At 45.8% G+C, this 14,666-nt stretch overlaps 1 protein-coding gene across 7 annotated transcripts in view; it reads right to left on the reverse strand.

Annotated features, from left to right (window-relative positions):
- Window positions 1-13,019, reverse strand: part of LOC123986221 (S-arrestin-like) — a 15,608-nt gene extending 2,589 nt beyond the window's left edge. For 6 of the 7 annotated variants that reach the window (XR_006828819.1, XM_046074358.1, XM_046074354.1 and 3 more), the window contains exons 1-12: window positions 12,861-13,019; window positions 12,243-12,312; window positions 12,062-12,122; window positions 11,818-11,862; window positions 8,801-9,000; window positions 7,844-7,903; window positions 7,266-7,333; window positions 6,931-7,066; window positions 6,552-6,636; window positions 1,726-1,798; window positions 1,444-1,581; window positions 1,275-1,352 (exon numbers count right to left, since the gene is read on the reverse strand). Coding sequence is in view for 6 of the 7 variants with exons in the window: in XM_046074358.1 (XP_045930314.1) it covers window positions 1,275-1,352; window positions 1,444-1,581; window positions 1,726-1,798; window positions 6,552-6,636; window positions 6,931-7,066; window positions 7,266-7,333; window positions 7,844-7,903; window positions 8,801-9,000; window positions 11,818-11,862; window positions 12,062-12,122; window positions 12,243-12,290 (992 nt within the window). In the remaining variant the exon portion in view is untranslated. Of the gene's footprint in view, window positions 1-1,274; window positions 1,353-1,443; window positions 1,582-1,725; window positions 1,799-6,551; window positions 6,637-6,930; window positions 7,067-7,265; window positions 7,334-7,843; window positions 7,904-8,800; window positions 9,001-10,444; window positions 10,654-11,817; window positions 11,863-12,061; window positions 12,123-12,242; window positions 12,313-12,860 lie in introns of those variants that run through there. The other variant, XM_046074359.1, reaches the window with a different exon arrangement.
- Between the last annotated feature and the right edge of the window lie 1,647 nt (window positions 13,020-14,666).

The following is a 14,666-nucleotide window of genomic DNA, read 5'->3' on the forward strand; positions in this document are numbered from 1 at the left end:
ATGCAGTGATCTCACGGTGTGCGGTGATGTCACGTGTGTGCGGTGATCTCACGGTGTGCGGTGATGTCACGTGTGTGCGGTGATGTCACGTGTATGCAGTGATGTCACGTGTGTGCGGTGATGTCACGTGTGTGCGGTGATCTCACGGTGTGCGGTGATGTCACGTGTGTGCGGTGATCTCACGGTGTGCGGTGATGTCACGTGTGTGCGGTGATGTCACGTGTATGCAGTGATGTCACGTGTGTGCGGTGATGTCACGTGTGTGCGGTGATCTCACGGTGTGCGGTGATGTCACGTGTGTGCGGTGATCTCACGGTGTGCGGTGATGTCACGTGTGTGCGGTGATGTCACGTGTATGCAGTGATGTCACGTGTGTGCGGTGATGTCACGTGTGTGCGGTGATCTCACGGTGTGCGGTGATGTCACGTGTGTGCGGTGATCTCACGGTGTGCGGTGATGTCACGTGTGTGCGGTGATGTCACGTGTATGCAGTGATGTCACGTGTGTGCGGTGATGTCACGTGTGTGCGGTGATCTCACGGTGTGCGGTGATGTCACGTGTGTGCGGTGATCTCACGGTGTGCGGTGATGTCACGTGTGTGCGGTGATGTCACGTGTATGCAGTGATGTCACGTGTGTGCGGTGATGTCACGTGTGTGCGGTGATCTCACGGTGTGCGGTGATGTCACGTGTGTGCGGTGATCTCACGGTGTGCGGTGATGTCACGTGTGTGCGGTGATGTCACGTGTATGCAGTGATGTCACGGTGTACGGTGATGTCACGTGTATGCAGTGATGTCACGGTGTACGGTGATGTCACGTGTATGCAGTGATGTCACGTGTACGGTGATGTCACGTGTATGCAGTGATGTCACGGTGTACGGTGATGTCACGTGTATGCAGTGATGTCACGGTGTACGGTGATGTCAGTGTATGCAGTGATGTCATGGTGTACACTTATGTCACGGTGTACGGTGATGTCACGTGTATGCAGTGATGTCACGGTGTACGGTGATGTCACGTGTATGCAGTGATGTCACGTTGTACGGTGATGTCACGTGTATGCAGTGAAGTCATGGTGTACGGTGATGTCACGTGTATGCAGTGATGTCACGGTGTACACTTATGTCACGGTGTACGGTGATGTCACGTGTATGCAGTGATGTCATGGTGTACACTGATGTCACGTGTACAGTGTTTTTGGATCAATTGTGTTAAAGCAACAACAGGAAGTGTGTCAGCTGACTTCCCAGCATGCCGAGTGGTTCAGACTCACCCAGAAGCGATCATCTTCAGCACGACCTTATAGGAGATCAGCATCCCCTGAACCTCCTTCAGCACCTCCTGCTTCACTCTGGACACAAAGAGACAAAGACACAGTTATCTTTAGTTTTAGTTAGATAATAATAATCTTCACAGCGTCTCTCAGCATCTCTGTGTCCTACATGCTGGATGAAGCCAGGTTGGTGTCTTCGTGTTTAAGTCGTCCATCCAGAGCGAGTCCTCTCCTGTCCTTGTTGTGAGCCAGAAAAGGAAGCAGAGTGTACTCCTTCTTCAGGCTGGTACCAGAGGGAACCGAGTCACTGCGCACACACACACACACAGATTAAACCTGCAATCTGTTAATCTGTGAAATAATTTGTGAGACGTTAAAATGCTCCATGACGTTACAGGAAAACAGAAACTGTCTTTTTGTTCTGAATAAAAGCTAGTGGTGCTGAACTCACCTGGTCTCTTCTTTGGCCACAGATTTGACGTATTTGTCATTGGAGTAAAGAACAACATTGGTCACCTGTTCGACTAAACACAGAGACAGGAAAGTTAACAGATAAGAGGTGAGGCGTGTTAGAAACAACACGTGAGATGTCAGCTGAGGCGTGTTAGAAACAACACGTGAGATGTCAGCTGAGGCGTGTTAGAAACAACACGTGAGACGTCAGCTGAGGCGTGTTAGAAACAACACGTGAGACGTCAGCTGAGGCGTGTTAGAAACAACACGTGAGATGTCAGCTGAGGCGTGTTAGAAACAACACGTGAGACGTCAGCTGAGGCGTGTTAGAAACAACACGTGAGACGTCAGCTGAGGCGTGTTAGAAACAACACGTGAGACGTCTGCTGAGGTGTGTTAGAAACAACACGTGAGACGTCTGCTGAGGTGTGTTAGAAACAACACGTGAGATGTCAGCTGAGGTGTGTTAGAAACAACACGTGAGATGTCAGCTGAGGCGTGTTAGAAACATCACGTGAGACATCAGCTGAGGCGTGTTAGAAAGAACACGTGAGACGTCTGCTGAGGTGTGTTAGAAACAACACGTGAGACGTCAGCTGAGGTATGTTAGAAACAACACGTAAGACATCAGAGACGCCAGCTGTGGCATGTTAGAAGGAACACGTGAGACGTCTGCTGAGGTGTGTTAGAAACAACACGTGAGACATCAGAGACCTCAGCTGTGGCGTGTTAGAAAGAACACGTGAGATGTCTGCTGAGGTATGTTAGAAAGAACACGTGAGACGTCAGCTGAGGCGTGTTAGAAGCAACACGTGAGATGTCAGCTGAGGCGTGTTAGAAACAACACGTGAGATGTCAGCTGAGGCGTGTTAGAAACAACACGTGAGACATCAGCTGAGGCGTGTTAGAAAGAACACGTGAGACGTCAGCTGAGGTATGTTAGAAACAACACGTAAGACATCAGAGACGCCAGCTGTGGCATGTTAGAAAGAACACGTGAGACGTCTGCTGAGGTGTGTTAGAAACAACACGTGAGACATCAGAGACCTCAGCTGTGGCGTGTTAGAAAGAACACGTGAGATGTCTGCTGAGGTATGTTAGAAAGAACACGTGAGACGTCAGCTGAGGCGTGTTAGAAGCAACACGTGAGACATCAGCGGAGATGTGTTAGAAACAACACGTGAGACGTCAGCTGAGATGTGTTAAAAACAACACGTGAGATGTCAGCTGAGGCGTGTTAGAAACAACACGTGAGACGTCAGCTGAGGCGTGTTAGAAACAACACGTGAGACGTCAGCTGAGGTGCTGAGGCGTGTTAGAAACAACACGTGAGATGTCAGCTGAGGCGTGTTAGAAACAACACGTGAGATGTCAGCTGAGGCGTGTTAGAAAGAACACGTGAGACGTCAGCTGAAGCGTGTTAGAAAGAACACGTGAGACGTCAGCTGAAGCGTGTTAGAAAGAACACGTGAGACGTCAGCTGTGGTGTGTTAGAAAGAACACGTGAGACGTCTGCTGTGGCGTGTTAGAAAGAACACGTGAGACGTCAGCTGAAGCGTGTTAGAAAGAACACGTGAGACGTCAGCTGTGGTGTGTTAGAAAGAACACGTGAGACGTCAGCTGAGGCGTGTTAGAAACAACACGTGAGACGTCAGCTGAGGCGTGTTAGAAGCAACACGTGAGACATCAGCAGAGATGTGTTAAAAACAACACGTGAGACGTCAGCTGAGGCGTGTTAGAAACAACACGTGAGACGTCAGCTGAGGCGTGTTAGAAAGAACACGTGAGACGTCAGCTGAGGTATGTTAGAAACAACACGTAAGACATCAGAGACGCCAGCTGTGGCATGTTAGAAAGAACACGTGAGACGTCTGCTGAGGTGTGTTAGAAACAACACGTGAGACGTCAGAGACCTCAGCTGTGGCGTGTTAGAAAGAACACGTGAGACGTCTGCTGAGGTGTGTTAGAAAGAACACGTGAGACGTCAGCTGAAGCGTGTTAGAAAGAACACGTGAGACGTCAGCTGTGGTGTGTTAGAAACAACACGTGAGACGTCAGCTGAGGCGTGTTAGAAACAACACGTGAGACGTCAGCTGAGGCGTGTTAGAAGCAACACGTGAGACATCAGCGGAGATGTGTTAAAAACAACACGTGAGACGTCAGCTGAGGCGTGTTAGAAACAACACGTGAGATGTCAGCTGAGGCGTGTTAAAAACAACACGTGAGATGTCAGCTGAGGCGTGTTAGAAACAACATGTGAGACGTCAGCTGAGGTGCTGAGGTGTGTTAGAAACAACACGTGAGATGTCAGCTGAGGCGTGTTAGGAACAACATGTGAGACGTCAGCTGAGGTGTGTTTGGAACAACACGTGATATATCAGACGTCAGCTGAAGCGTGTTTGGAACAACACCTGAGGCGTGTTAGAAACAACACGTGAGACGTCAGCTGAGACGTGTTAGAAACAATGCATGAAACGTCAGCTGAGGCGTGTTAGAAAGAACATGTGAAACGTCAGCTGAGGCGTGTTAGAAAGAACATGTGAAACGTCAGCTGAGGCGTGTTAGAAACAACACGTGATATATCAGAGACGTCAGCTGAAGCGTGTTTGGAACAACACGTGAGGCGTGTTAGAAACAACATATGAGACGTCAGCTGAGGCGTGTTAGAAACAATGCATGAAACGTCTGCTGAGGTGTGTTAGAAACAACACGTGAGATATCAGCTGAGGCATGTGAGAAACAACACATGAGACATCAGAGACGTCAGCTGTGGCGTGTTAGAAACAACACGTGAGACGTCAGCTGAGGTGTGTTAGAAACAACACGTGAGACGTCAGCTGAGGCGTGTTAGAAACAACACGTGAGACGTCAGCTGTGGCGTGTTAGAAACAACACGTGCGACGTTAGCTGAGGCGTGTTAGAAACAACACGTGAGACATCAGAGACGTCTGCTGTGGCGTGTTAGAAACAACACGTGAGACGTCAGCTGAGGCGTGTTAGAAACAACACGTGAGACGTCAGCTGAGGCGTGTTAGAAACAAAACGTGAGACGTCAGCTGAGGCGTGTTAGAAATAACACATGAAATATCAGATGTCAGCTGAGGCGTGTTAGAAACAACACGTGAGACGTCAGCTGAGGCGTGTTAGAAACAACACATGATATATCAGATGTCAGCTGAGGCGTGTTAGAAACAACACGTGAGACGTCAGCTGAGGCGTGTTAGAAAGAACACGTGAGACATCTGCTGAGGTGTGTTAGAAACAACACGTGAGACGTCAGCTGAGGTATGTTAGAAACAACACGTAAGACATCAGAGACGCCAGCTGTGGCATGTTAGAAAGAACACGTGAGACGTCTGCTGAGGTGTGTTAGAAACAACACGTGAGACGTCAGAGACCTCAGCTGTGGCGTGTTAGAAAGAACACGTGAGACGTCTGCTGAGGTGTGTTAGAAAGAACACGTGAGACGTCAGCTGAAGCGTATTAGAAAGAACACGTGAGACGTCAGCTGTGGTGTGTTAGAAACAACACGTGATATGTCAGCTGAGGCGTGTTAGAAACAACACGTGAGACATCAGCGGAGATGTGTTAGAAACAACACGTGAGACGTCAGCTGAGATGTGTTAAAAACAACACGTGAGATGTCAGCTGAGGCGTGTTAGAAACAACACGTGAGACGTCAGCTGAGGTGTATTTGGAACAACACGTGATATATCAGACGTCAGCTGAAGTGTGTTTGGAACAACACGTGAGGCGTGTTAGAAACAACATGTGAGACGTCAGCTGAGACGTGTTAGAAACAATGCATGAAACGTCTGCTGAGGTGTGTTAGAAACAACACGTGAGACGTCAGCTGAGGCGTGTGAGAAACAACACGTGAGACATCAGAGACGTCAACTGTGGCGTGTTAGAACCAACACGTGAGACGTCAGAGACGTCAGCTGTGAATGTGTTAGAAACAACACGTGCGACGTCAGCTGAGGCGTGTTAGAAGCAACACGTGAGACGTCAGAGACGTCTGCTGTGGCGTGTTAGAAACAACACGTGAGACGTCAGCTGAGGCGTGTTAGAAACAACACGTGAGACGTCAGAGATGCCAGGCGTGGCATGTTTGGAACAACACGTGAGGCGTGTTAGAAACATCATGTGAGACGTCAGCTGAGACGTGTTAGAAACAATGCATGAAACGTCTGCTGAGGCGTGTTAGAAAGAACACGTGAAACGTCTGCTGAGGTGTGTTAGAAACAACACATGAGACGTCAGCTGAGGCGTGTGAGAAACAACACGTGAGACATCAGAGATGTCAACTGTGGCGTGTGAGAAACAACACGTGAGACGTCAGAGATGCCAGCCGTGGCGTGTTAGAAACAACACGTGAGACGTCAGAGACGTCAGCTGTGGCGTGTTAGAAGCAACACGTGAGACGTCAGCTGAGGTGTGTTAGAAACAACACGTGAGACGTCAGCTGAGGTGTGTTAGAAACAACACGTGAGATGTCAGAGACGTCAGCTGTGGCGTGTTAGAAACAACACGTGAGATGTCAGCTGAGGCGTGTTAGAAACAACACGTGAGACGTCAGCTGAGGCGTGTTAGAAACAACACATGAGACGTCAGCTGAGGCGTGTTAGAAACAACACGTGAGACGTCAGCTGAGGCGTGTTAGGAACAACACGTGAGACGTCAGCTGAGGCGTGTTAGGAACAACACGTGAGACGTCAGCTGAGGCGTGTTAGAAACAACACGTGAGACGTCAGCTGAGGCGTGTTAGAAACAGCACGTGAGACGTCAGATGTGGCGTGTTTGGAACAACACGTGAGACGTCACCTGACACACTGATGTCTTTGATGTTCCTGCTGGACGAGTTGGTGATCTCCACGTTCACTCTGACAGGTTCCCCGTGGTAGAAGGTCTGCAGACAGGCAGGCAGAAAGACGGAACTGTTTGTTATTGATGATGTTTTGTGATGTTTCCACTTAATTCCAAATAATTTAAAGACAATCAGATTCTCAAAGGATTGTTTATTAATTTATTTGATTTGTGTTTGAGACATGTTTGTAAAAGTGTCTGCAGGTAACGGCGTGTCTGTATTTAGTGTGAATGTTGATATCTTTTACACTAACTACATCTTTATTGTGCAAGCAAATAAATAAGTGCACAGAAAGGTAATGTGAGAGAGGTCATTCTGTCCTGGGTTCTGTCTCACCTCTTTAGGCAGACTCAGTTTGACGTGCAGCGGTTTCTCAGACATCAGGAACTCAAAGGTGGTCTCAGCAACCGGAAACACTTTACTGTCGTCTGGACTGAACTGGATCTTACGAATGGTGAGACGAACTGCACTCCTGCAGAAACAGACAATATCAAACATAAATATCAAATCAAACTAACTAAAAACTTTATAAAACGATTCAGCAACGCTGAAGATTAGTGCCGACAACCTACAGCAGAAGTACTCTGAAGTCAAGGTGTAATCCTTTGTACTAACAGTGTAGTAGTACAGTATGTACCAATACATAACTAATTCACTGTTAGTGAACTCACTGTTTGTCGATCTTCTCGTCCTGGTTCTCTCCACAGAAAGCTTTCACTTCAAACTCCACCGCACATTTCTGTCAGAGACGCACAGACAGAACAACAAGCAGATTCCCCCATCGGGTCAACTTCACTCCACTTCAGTCCAGTTTTATTCATTTAGGACCAATTCCAGTCACCTCACTGCACTTTTTATATACAGCAGGTTCAGAAACAAAACTCCATTATATATAATATAAGTCCAGAACAAACCTCCATATGAGTCCATGTTCTGGATTTGAGGCAGTTCTGGAAATTAAACCTGATTACTCTGCAAACCTTCTTCAGGAACATCCGTACTATAAGAGCAGACCATAAACCCCAGCAGGATTATGGGTAGAACCGTTACGTAACCGACTACAGAAAACAGAATCTCATATTTTGAAAAGTTAGGTTAACCAGGAAGGTTCATTTGACATCTTTCTTTAGTTCAGGAGTAAAGTCTGGACAGGATGTCTGAGCCGTTACTGGATGGTGCTTCAGAAACTCTGGTGTTCATGAACATCATCTCAACCTGAATGTGAACAACCTCATCACTACTGACTTACCTTTCCCACATCAGACGGTCCCGGCTGGAGAGCGACAGAACACGGCAGGTTGTCTGGAAACTGAAACACAAACTTGTTATAGAATATCTCGCCCATGAACTCCTTTGTATATAAAATGTCTCTAAACATTTTGCTTTTTAAGGCCAGTCGGCCTGCGTGAAAACTTCAAACAGGTTGATACGTAATAGAGTATCAGTTCATTTAAAGCACTGCTGACATCAGCTGCTTCATTCATGCTTCACAATCCCGGCTTATTCTTCAACTGCTTAGCAATCAGCTGACTGGTAACATCCAATCATGTTCATATCTGTGTGCACAACAGCATGATTAGTGTTGCAGCATCATCCTTATGTGTTAACCTTGTTGGTATTGTTGACTTACTCAGATTTATGATCATCTATGTGTCAGTTAATTCATTACTAAACTAATTACTGAGTTCTCCAGCAGAGTGCTTGTTGCTGCTCAGAGTCTTTGAGCTCCTCAAACAGCCAGTGTTCCCATTACACCAAACATGTCTGGGAACCTTTTACAACAAGTAAATCAAGTGCAAAAACATGTCGAGTGATCATTTAAGGGCTGAATCATCTGGGGAGCATAAAAATACCCATTGGCCCATTAAATTATGTTCAAGTAGATATTTTGTTCTGCTGGTGGTGCAAGAGGAAAAGTCAGGATTCATCCTCTGGGCTTCAAACTGCAGATTTAATGTGAATCTCAGATGAGATCCAGGATCCTCAGGCTTTGCTGTCAAGCGGGACACTCCAGCGCTAACGCTAACATCCCACAGGAAACCAGAACGAACTGGAGGGATTATGTATCCTATTAGTTGTGGAAGGAGGATGTGGCTTTCGAGAGGATTGTCTGGGCTAGTTCACTTACTGCCTACTGCAACTGAGACCTGGATAAGTGGTAGAAAATAGATGTACGGAGGGTTTTATTTCTGTCTCAGCGTCTCACCTCAAAGAAGAAGGGGAAAGCGTTGTCTCCCAGCTTTCGGAGCAGTTTCTGCTGGATCTTGGTGTGAGTCAGCTTCTCTTTGTCCTGCAGCTCGGGGTAAACCTGCCGGGTCACCAGGAACAGGTCCCTCCTGAAGGCCACACCCATCACATCCATGTCCTGACGGCCGTATCGAAATGTACATGACAACATCACGTACACTAAACACACAGAAAGATGTAAGGTTAACAGTTAATCCACCAACCTTACAATTTTAATAGGAACTACTTATTTAGGTCAATGTAGAACTGAGCTCCGGTCTATTCAGTATACAGTCTCACAAAAGAGAGTCCACCCCTCACACTGTTGTAAATATTTGATTATATTTTTACAACACTGAAGAAATGACACTTTGCTACAGTGTAAATTAGTGAGTGTGCAGCTTGTATAACAGTGTAAATTTGCTGTCCCCTCAAAATAACACATCACAAAGCCGTTAATGTCTAAACCGCTGGCAACAAAAGTGAGTACACCCCTAAGTGAAAAAGTCCAAATTGGGCCCAAATATTTTGGGAGGCCACCATTATTTTCCAGCACTGCCGTAACCCTCTTGGGCGTGGAGATCAGCAGAGCTTCACAGGTCGCCACTGGAGTCCTCTTCCACTCCTCCATGATGACATCACGGAGCTGGTGGACCTTGCGTTTGAGGAGCCCCACAGATGCTCAACAGGGTTTAGGTCTGGAGACATGCTCGGCCAGTCCGTCACCTTTACCCCCAGCGTCTTTAGCGAGGCAGCGGTCGTCTTGGAGGTGTGTTTGGGGTCGTTATCATGTTGTTATACTGCCCTGCAACCCAGTCTGTGAAGGGAGGGGATCCTGCTCTGCTTCAGTATGTCACAGTTCATGTTGGCGTTCATGGTTCCCTCAGTGAACTGTGCTCCCCAGTGCCGGCAGCACTCATGCAGCCCCAGACCAGGACACTCCCAACACCATGATGGACTGTAGGCAGGTCACACTTGTCTTTGTCCTCCTCACCTGGTTGCCGTCACACACGCTTGACAACATCTGAACCAAATAAGTTTACCTTGGTCTCATCAGACCACAGGACCTGGTTCCAGTAATCCATGTCCTCAGTCTGCTTGTCTTCAGCAAATTGTTTGCAGCTTTCTTGTGCATCATCTTTAGAAGAGGCTTCGTTCTGGGACGACAGCCATATAGACCAGTTTGATGCAGTGATGCGGCATCTGGTCTGAGTGCTGCAGCAATGCTGGCAGCACTCAGACCAGACGCCGCATCACTGCATCAAACTGCAGACGTCTATTTCCCAAAGACCTCTGGATACGACGTTGAGCACGTGCACTCAGGTTCTTTGGTCGACCATGGTGAAAACAGCTTCATTTACAGTCACACTGCATTCATCTGCAGCTTTCCTCTAATGGTCTTCTGCTCTAAAAATGTCAAGTTATACGAATTTTAATCACTTTTTCCTAAAATCTATTTTTGCAAACACGTCCCAGACGGTTTCGCCAATCGACCTGAACCTTCGGCAGGATCAACTACAGACGTCGCTGATCAAAAGTTATTAAAAGAATTTTGATACATCAATCCATTTTTTTCCCATGAATTTTTACATTTGTGTCTTTACGTACAATTTTACATAAATACCTGCAAATCAAAATTAGCTTAAGCTATTGTAACCAAACTTGACGCGTCAGTTCAGGTGATCGGTCCGAGCTTCGCTGAGCAGTCCTGGGATATTCGTCCACCATTCGGTTTGGGTTGGCTTATTACTAAAAATGTAAAATTCTAGAAATTTCTCATTCCAAACTTCAAAAAGTCTAAGAAAATCACCCGTACATCCTCGAGAGCTGAAGTTTTTTCAGCACATACACTTTTTTGTGACAAACGTTCGCCTCACTGCAACCTACGGTCAACTCAGAAGTCAGTCACTCTATATTTTTCAGAATATGCTAATTCAATTAACATCTATATCTCCACAAGTCTTTCATCAAACGCTTCCAGAATCAACAGAGACATTCTCTGGATGGCCGATATCAAGTGTTTCAAAGGGTTTTCAGAACGGTCAAACGGTGAGTCTGCAGTGATATTCAGTATTTTGCTGTAACTTTATGTGTCTGTGCACAACATTTTCTTTTTTGCTCAATTTTGCCCAAAATAATTCCCGACACAACCGAAACCGGCAGAATAATGCATGATTTTTACCCAAATTTTCTCTCCAACATCTTGCCAGTTGTAAGTGTTTTACGTTTAAACTGACAAAACTAACCGGGTCTGGAACATGTGACGTCACTAGCTCAACCTGTGAGAAGGTGTGTGGACTCAGTCAGTAAGTCACCTCCTCTGGAGATCTGAAGCTCCAGGGTTCAGTTGACCGAGTCACACTTGCTCACAAAGGGGGGTTATCTGTTTTATTTGGATCCTGTGACACTTTCTTCTTATTTTTCTCTGCATCAAAGTATTTGTGCAGCTTAAACTTAAACACAAAATGTCGCAGGCGGGTTGAACATTTCCCCCAGCTCTCAGGTACATATAATGACACTCTCTGATCTCAAGTGATGCTGTAAAAATCAAGTTTGTGTTTCTCCAATTAGTCCAAATTCTTTCATTACTTTAATCTCTTAAGTCGTCTGCGTCTGTCTGTTCTCCTCTGAAAATGTCAAATGTTGTGTTTTTCACGACTTGCTTGGACCCCGATCATTGCCACTCGCGGCTATATTGAATAAAGATGACATTTACATTTTAAAGATTATATTTCACCTGAGAAGTACGAGTCAAAGGAGACGCTGACATCTTTACACGTTGACTCATTACTGACCATCATGGGACAAAGACATTGTGTTGCTGAGCATGATTATGATTTGGGAAACCAGGGAAGAAAGACAGAAGTCACATATTGTCTGCTGAACAACAACACACAGAAAACAGCTTGAACAGGGGAACAAACGAGGTTTTGTTTGAGGTCCAACAGGCTCCACAACAGAGCGAATACAGGGAGGTCAACAGTCAAACAAACTAACCTTTCTTTCCTTTTAGCTGCACCGGGTCGATCACAATAACTCCATCTTAAAGAGACAGAAAGAAACATCACATGTAGCGTTGAGCCTCCACAGACGAAGGGGGGACACTGTGAGCCTAGCTCCACCAAAAGAGAAAAACACCAACTCCTCCCAGTCTGGCTGATTTACATGTTGTTAGCTAACGAGATAATCATCAATCTCTCTGCAGTCAGACATACAACTGATCTTTAATGTCAGAACTCACCGACTGGATCCACAAAATCACAGTGATCCACAAAGTCTCTCTTGGCCATGTAGACCGCCACCTGAAACACAGGAGGTTCAGAGGAGGATCAGTGCCTTGCTCAAGGGTCCAGGGAGTGCTGCTCCGTCACAACATGGATGTTACTGGCTCTTCTTCGGAGGGCTGTTTCTGTACAACTTACCGACTTGTCGCGGGAAACCTTCTTAAAGACGACGTGTTTAGGACTCATGGTGCCCGACTGATTTCACGACCTGCAGCACAGAGATGTAACACGGACTCCTTATTTATCAGTTGTTGGTCTTTGACAACCAGCAAACAGTCGAGTCCACCATGTTGACCTGGAGAAACTTCACTGAATACTGACTGAAATACCCAATTGTGTTTTGGGTCACACAGAAATTCTTATTTCCCTCATAGCTACGAGTTGTATGTGAAACTCAAGACCTCCATGTTGTTTTTTAAATATTTTTTCACAACATTTTGCTGGTGTGATGCTGACTTTAGTTTACTAATAGAAACAAATGAGTATGAACGACTCAGAAATACAAAACAACCAAAAGGACAAACTTAACTTTAATGTTAAAAAATTAGCTTTTCTTCAAGTCTGTCTTACAACACTGGCTGTGGTACATATTTTACTATCCTCCATCACTTCCACTAAACGCACATGAAGAAGAGATAATTAGGAGCCCAGGGACTTTTTCAACATTCATGTGAGAATGTGATTTAAAGAATATTTGAATGTTCTGATAATAAATCTGATGGAGAGAACAAACCACAGAAAACAGAAGAGACTGACCTGAGCGCAGCGACGTGTGGTGATCAGCAGCACGACGGCAGGTTTGTAACAGCTGATCACACTGACAGCCACATTTATAATGGACACACAAGCCTGGTCAGCATGCTGATCATTACAGACTGAACACACACACACAGATAATCCTGAACAAACAAACAGGAGGATCTGCAGCCGGAAGACAGGAACAAATCAGAGAAAATGAAAAAGCTGTTTATTATGACGTTTATTTAGTCCTGACTAAACCAATAATCCACAACCTAACCAGTCAAAACTGAAGGTCCTCTTGCTCTCCTTAAGTTTAACGTCTGAGCCAACATTGAAGTCTTAAAAGTGCTCAGAGTCATGAAAAGTTTCAACACCTACAATTCAGTGACAACTTAGTGGGCTACATCTGCTGATGAGACCATGAGGTTAAATTAAAAGCTCAAACAGGCAAGTGGACCTGGATTCCCAATGCACCATAACCGGGATCCTCAGCTCTGCCTTCAGTTCCACCCACCAACACCTGAACTCTGTTCTGGATTATCTAGTAATAATAATAATAATAATCAACTTTGATCGTCACATACAATTACACACAGTAGGCTACAACACAGGCCCTCTGCATTTAACCCACCCCAACTGGGAGCAATGTGCAGCCACTTTGCAGCGCCCGGGGAGCACTGAGGAGTTCAGGGCCTGGCTCAGGGGGACCTTAGGCAATAGTTCGTTCTGGACTCAAACCGCCAGCCCTTTTGGTTCCCAAGCCAAGTCCGTGCAGACTGAGCTAACGCCGTCCCTCTAGCGCACAGTACAGTTTATGTAAACTATATAGATGTACAGTACATGTATATCGTATATATTGTTACTGAGTTAGATTCCTGCATTGTGAGGTCTCTGTTGCAGCAGTGCAAGGTAACATCGTACCGCAAGTACATGCAGAAATGGGGATTTGAAATGCTGTTCCTCCAGACCTGGGGTGTTGTATCCCTGGAATTATGGGGCTTCCAGCAGTCTGTTCATTTTTCTTTTGGATGACAGCAAAGGCGCGGAGGTTTGTATATCCAGGTTCTGGTCATATAATTGGAATATCATCAAAAAGTTGATTTATTTCAGTAATTCCATTCAGAAAGTGAAACTTGTATAATGTATACATTCATTCCACACAGACTGATATATTTCAAGTGTTCATTCCTTTTAATTTTGATGATTATAACTGACAACTAGTGAAAACCCCAAAATCATAATAAATATATAAAATTTGAATATTGTGAAAAGGTTCAATATTGAAGACACCTGGTGCCACACTCTAATCAGCTAATTAACTCAAAACACCTTCAAAGGCCTTTAAATTGTCTCTCAGTCTAGTTCTGTAAGCTACACAATCATGGGGAAGACTGCTGACTTGACAGCTGTCCAAAAGACGACCATTGACACCTTGCACAAGGAGGGCAAGACACAAAAGGTCATTGCTAAAGAGGCTGGCTGTTCACAGAGCTCTGTGTCTAAGCACATTAATAGAGAGGCGAAGGGAAGGAAAAGATGTGGTAGAAACAAAGTGTACAAGCAATAGGGATAACCGCACCCTGGAGAGGATTGTGAAACAAAACCCATTCAAAAATGTGGGGGAGATTCACAAAGAGTGGACTGCAGCTGGAGTCAGTGCTTCAAGAACCACCACGCACAGACGTATGCAAGACATGGGTTTCAGCTGTCGCATTCCTTGTGTCAAGCCACTCTTGAACAAGACACAGCGTCAGAAGCGTCTCGCCTGGGCTAAAGACAAAAAGGACTGGACTGCTGCTGAGAGGTCCAAAGTTATGTTCT

The sequence above is a fragment of the Micropterus dolomieu genome, linkage group LG17 (genome assembly GCF_021292245.1).
Source record: "Micropterus dolomieu isolate WLL.071019.BEF.003 ecotype Adirondacks linkage group LG17, ASM2129224v1, whole genome shotgun sequence".
Lineage (NCBI taxonomy): Eukaryota > Metazoa > Chordata > Actinopteri > Centrarchiformes > Centrarchidae > Micropterus > Micropterus dolomieu.